The sequence below is a fragment of the Oreochromis aureus genome, linkage group 16, assembly GCF_013358895.1.
Source record: "Oreochromis aureus strain Israel breed Guangdong linkage group 16, ZZ_aureus, whole genome shotgun sequence".
Taxonomy (NCBI): Eukaryota; Metazoa; Chordata; class Actinopteri; order Cichliformes; family Cichlidae; genus Oreochromis; species Oreochromis aureus.
The window spans coordinates 16,119,645-16,125,644 of record NC_052957.1 but is presented as its reverse complement, the minus strand read 5'-3'; the positions used below and the strand labels follow the sequence as shown (position 1 = coordinate 16,125,644).

Here is a 6,000-nt window from a genome sequence, read left to right as displayed (position 1 = left end):
TTTAAATAATACTTATTAGATTATAAAATGTCATCTTCTCTTTTTTTGCATTTCTTTTCGGTCTATTTTAAACAAACAATCAAACAAACAAAAAACATTCAACATGAGGCCCCTGAGTTTTGTATGAAAAGCTGGTATTCATCACTATATTCACAGTTTGGCAAATAGCTTCCTAAAGGATCTGGTGCAGGCTGACATGCTGTGAGATAAATATGAAGTGTGGAATATTAGCTCTCTTCAGTGAAGTCACTGTTAGATCCATTTGGCACAAAATAATCAGTAAACAAAAATTTGTGTCACTAAACACCATAAACACAAACACAGCCATGTGACCTGGTCGGGCTGGGGAGAGTCCCCACTATCTCCCACGAATCCAGCTCAGGGTTATATTTCTCAATGCTTTGAAGGTAAGTCCCTTTGGAGTACGAGTATCCACCTGATACGTAAATACAACCATTTATTACCACAGCCCCACACTCCATCCTCCTCTCCTTCATCACCGATATCGGTCTCCACTCGTCTCTCTCTGTGTCGTAGCAGTCGGCAATCGTCGTCTGTCCGCCCACCACATACAGCTTGTTGTTGAGAGACACAGAACACAGCCCGTACTCTGAAATGAGAGGAGTTCACTTTAGAAAACAGCATTTAATATACTCATGCTTCTGTTTGGTCTTCTTTAGCACGCATACCTGGATGGGGACTTATTGTAATGATGCTCCACTCGTTGACATCTGGTCTGTACACCTGTGTTTTTTCATAGGTGCAGCTTCCTCTGTAGCCATAATGACCTCCGGTTACATAGATTTTATCTCCCATTACACACGCAGTAGCATTTCCTACACCTTCAAAGAAAGCAGAGATCATAAGCATCCATGAACAGTCCAAACTGTCTATCACGTAAAAATGATGATACCTTAAGTATTCGTTTTATCACTTCATTCATTCAAAGTTACATATATATATATGCACAGTTCAAAGGGACAGTTCACGCAAAATCAAAATTATATGTTTTTCCTCTGGCCTGTAGTGCCATTTATCCATCTGGATCATTTTGATGTGAGTTGTTCAGATTAGCAGATATCAGCTCTATCAGATTCTGGTTTTTCTTTAATAAAATGGAAATAAATGGCACTTGACATCTGGTTATCAAAGCACTGTTTGGAAAAACTCAGCAGCTTTCGCAGGAGCTGTGGCCTAGTCATTCAAAAATCTGCAAACCTTGTTTCAAGCAGTTTCAGTTATGAACTACTCTATTATTTGCTAAGCTATACCCCCACAGTTCATCTAACCATGCTGAAAAGCATGAGTTTTCAACAGTGTGACACTATCTAAACATTAATGATGTCTCCTTCTGCTGAGCTGTAATGTTAGCTGCCTGCTCACTCTCTTTGGGTGGTGGATACAATTCTTAATGTGAACTCTGTCGGCTTGTTGTTCTGTGCAGAACATATAATAAATAGCTGCTACCGTAAATGGTAAGAGTCACACAAATGATTGTTAATGATACAGTTTAAAAAAAACATATAATGACATTTGATTCTAATGCTCATTCTTGAACGTAGAAACAACAAGTCCCATGTATGAGCTGCTCAGGAGCTTTCAGTCACATGATCTTCATCAGCAGATGGTATTATGACCATGTGTTTTAAACCACAGCTTTTCATCCTATATGAGTAAGAAGCCCATAAAGAACTCATAAAACTCCACTAAATGGACCTTGTGGTGAAACTGCTTTCTCTGCCTTCATTTATTCATATCCTGCTCATCATTTCAGCCCTGGAGATAAAACAATCCTAATATTTCAGCATACCTTGGATCATTTTGGCCACAGGGAACCATTTCTTTTTTAAAGGATCATAAAATTCGGTGTCTCGTTCGGGAGCTCCTCCCCGGTAGCCTCCAATGGCATAGATGCAGCCGTGCAACGCCACAGAGCAATGGTAGTACCTGGCTGTAATCATGGGGCAGGCCTCGGTCCATTCATCACAGTCACAGTTATAAATTGAAACAGTGTCCAGGGCCTCAACAGTGTTTGTCTTGTAGCCACCTGTCACATAGATATTTGCACCAAGTAAACTGACGCTGTAGCTCTCTCTTGCATGGTTGGGCATGTCCTTTCCTTGCACCCATGTGTTGCTGACAGGATCCCAGATGTGGACTTCACAAAGAGGGTGCCAATAGTACCCTCCAATGATATACATGTTGGCAGACATTTTTCTAGCCGCAGGTATCTCTTTTCCATTTGACCTTAAAGCCTGGATGATTATAGATTTCAATTTCCCATCATTCTTCTTTAAGTATTGTCTATACACGTCTAACGTGGTCTTAAAGTAAATCTCATCCAGATCCAGATGGATGGAGTGTAGCATAATTGAAACGTGGTGTATGCGATTATCTAAGTCATGGTTTGCCCATGTGGCGACAGCATCTATCAACACTTCATCTTTCTGCACAGTGAGGCTCTGTACAGCCAAGACTTCTCTCATCTTCTCAGGGTGCAGATCTAGAAACTCCTCTTGCTGAATGAGCTCCGGGAACCTGCTCAGCATCACTCTGCGTGCCTCCCTTTCCAGCCCAGGGCACAGGTGCAGCTCAGCGAAAGCGTGCATGCCCAGGCAGTTGTCCACATCCAGGAGGCGAATGAGAAACTCCTCACATGCTTGCTTCACAGAAACGAACTGCAGCAGATCTGCAGCCTCTAGCAGGCTCTGCACGTTGCTCTCAGTGATGCACACCTGAGCAGTGTACACATAGTCCACCAGAGCACCCAGCACCCCGTAGTCTATGCCGCTCAGTTTGATGACGCTGTTTGATCTCTCCTTCATGTCAGCTGTGAACATGACTTTGAAATAGGAGCTGCGGGCTGACAGCAGCGCCTTGTGGCAGTGAAACACCTGTCCGGACTCGCCACACTGCAGAGCGACATCGGTAAACAGCCCGCTAATGTAGAAGTGCCTGAGCGCATCCAGGAGCTCTGCCGGATGGTCACCATCACAGAAGTCATATGTGTAGATTTCGGCTTGTTTATGTGACATGATATCTAGAAAAGAGAGATGGAGAAAGTATGTGTCTAATGTAAGCCAAACACACACACACATAGTGGGCTGGCAAACATCAAAGCAATACCGAGGCGTCACATTCCCATTTATAATTAATTGCAGTGTGACTGGTCATAGAAGAGTCTCCGCATTTACGCTTTAATCCATGTATCCAAGCAGGCACACTGCTTGATTACCACTCACCCTATTTCCATGAATGACTCGAGCTTTTTTTTCTCTCTCTCTCCTTCCACTGTCCTCAAGCTCTCCCGTCTTCACCACACATGAGCCTCAATTTAGCTCACGCAGGACAGTCGCAGGCAGGCAGCTCGATCCTATTTTGGTATTTGTGCGCAGCGTCCATAACCCCCTCCTCCTCCTCTCTTCTCCTCTCCTCTGCTCTGTAGTCTCAAACAGCGGGTCCTTGACAAAACTCCTTCAGAGGAATCACCCAACCCCACCGTTTTCTCTCAGAGTCTAAATATAACCTCCATCCATCCACAGTCTCGTGACGCGCTCACGGACGGCACATTTTCTGTGCACCCAGCAGGCGCAAACAGAATACAAATAGTATACAAATGAGCGTCGCTTTTTACTAGGGCACAAGAAGAAGAACGGGAAGACGACGACGAAGAAGAAGTCATATGCACTGGTCCATTCATGTGTTCACCATTCTTGGCGTTGCCATGGTATTCTGAACCCAATTCCAGTGCGGTAAAGGCTTTAGCTAATCCTAACGAGGATTAACAGCACAGGGCTGCAGAGACGGAGACGAAATATGTGTTAATCTCAGCAAATCATATATAATGAAACAATATTACTGCATAAGAACTAATGTAATAACAGAGCCTTTGTAAAAACTTTTTTTTAAAAGAGAGATTGCTTTTTTGTGCCGCACAATAAGCCGCCTGGGTTTACAAAGCAACAGAATGGAGGGCTGTGTATGCTGTGTATGCTGTTACCTGAGAGTTTAACGCTTAATGCTGAATTAAAGGGGAAAGCGGTGCAGACTGGACTCAATGCATAACTTAATGGCCAAGTGAGAGAGATTTGACTGGCAACTGTTTTGCATAAATCTTCATAAAAAAGCTACCTTCCCCGAGACATGCTGTTTCTTTTCGTTTTAGTCCAATGCTTGATTTTATTCATGAATTTATTCTATCGTTTAACTGTTGTTAAAATGAGCACTGCGACGGTCCCACTCAGTATTTTCTAAACGTTTAACTTATAAATCAAACAAATGATGCTGATAAAAAAGCCAACTGAGGTAAAATATCTAATCAAACTTTGAAAATGAATCGAACTTTGTCTTTTGTTACAACATCATAACCGGCTTTATGTAACACAGTAGTAAGTCTGTGTGAACGGGTGAAATTGTTTAATTTTATATTAAAGTGCAAAAAAACTTGAGCTAACTTCTTTATAGTTTGCTTCCAATGAGCCAGACTTGTAATTTTGTTTCAAGTGGTCTTAGGGGATAGCTCTCTGGGCTTCCTGAAGGTCCTTTGCACATTGGCTGCTTTTTCACATATTTTCAGTCCAGCTCTTGTAACTCACCATTTTCAAAGGGATTTATTTTATGTTGTTTTGTTAAGCACTTTAACATTGATATATGAATCATTCAAGCATAAAAAGGCACCTTAATCAAGGGATGAACCAGTGTTGTGTCTACACATAGCAGACAACTTAGCAAAGAGCCAATTATAAATTGTATCTTTAGCCACTTTATCGTACAAACACCTAATTTGTTCCTTTAGTTGAATCTATGAAAAATTCCATCACAGTTTGACAGGCATTGCAACAACAGCATGATTTCTAAAGAGGTATTAGACAAAATTTAAAAAAAAACCATGGCATATCTCAGCATGCCATTCACTGTGACCTTAATAAAAAAATTAAGAAACTGGACAAGCAAAGGACAAACAAAAGGTTACAGGCCTAAAAAAACAAACCCTGTGTTCAGCAGATGAACAGTATCTAAAAGTCATGTTCTTAAGAAAGAAGGGGAAAAAAACAGCAAAGTTTATCCATCTACTGGTGACATTAGAAATTGCCTCAAGGTGGCTGTCAAGAAGTCGTTCTTAAGGAAGGGAAATGAGGAAGAAAAGGCTGAGGTATGCAAAATTACACAAAAACTGTATTGAAAATCAGCGACAACAGGTCGTTAAAGAGTGAACAATCCAAATGTGAAATGCTTGTTTCAAATCCATCATCCAATATATGGATGCAGAAGAATGCCTGTTGTGTCTGACATTTACCACAAGCCATAGCGCTTTGCTGTGGATGAAACAGACTGTGTAGGCTGGACTAACTGCATGACTGATTAGGCAGCGGACACAGATTGAATTAAGTTTTTCATGCAATGATTCCACAGATTCCATTATTTAATCTATTTTTTTATTGTTGAAAAATACACTACTGTGGCACCCACTGTTGTTTTCTAGGAGGATGGAGTAAAATATGTCTTTGCTTAAGGATTCAGAGAACTGAGCATATGCACTGCATGTGGTAGGACTTATATTTTCTGAAGGTCTACAGAAAATATAAGTGAATGCCTGTTTCTGGCTGCTCTGTTTTCAGACACTGAGCTGAAATGTATTCTTATTGAGAAGTGGAAAGTAGTGAGATGAGATGATCTAAAGTGAGTGAGATTTCCATGATGCCACAGAAACAGATTTACATGTGAAAAAAAGTTGTGTTGTTGCTTGCTTATACAACCTACAAAGCAGCTTTCTTCCACTAGCTCTGGGATGTGTTGTGCTATCTTACCAAATATTAATAACAGTGGGGCAAAAAAACCCATAGAACTGACACAAATCACACATTTAACATTTTAATAGAGGAATTATTGAAGGGCTGTTGTACTGAACTCGAGCTGTGTAGTGAAGTATTTTTAAAATATAAAAATATAATGCGTTCAAATTAGAAAGTCTTCTTTAAAAGGATCAAACAACAGACTGAG

At 40.9% G+C, this 6,000-nt stretch overlaps 1 protein-coding gene across 1 annotated transcript; it reads right to left on the bottom strand.

Moving 5' to 3' along the window:
- Positions 1 to 3,495, bottom strand: klhl23 (kelch-like family member 23). The gene is made up of 4 exons (XM_031743109.2): positions 3,243 to 3,495; positions 1,811 to 3,040; positions 690 to 842; positions 1 to 610 (listed from the first exon to the last, which is right to left on the bottom strand). The coding sequence occupies exons 2-4, from the start codon at positions 3,033 to 3,035 to the stop codon at positions 300 to 302; spliced, it is 1,689 nt and encodes a 562-aa protein (XP_031598969.1). The 5' UTR covers positions 3,036 to 3,040; positions 3,243 to 3,495; the 3' UTR covers positions 1 to 299.
- Between the last annotated feature and the right edge of the window lie 2,505 nt (positions 3,496 to 6,000).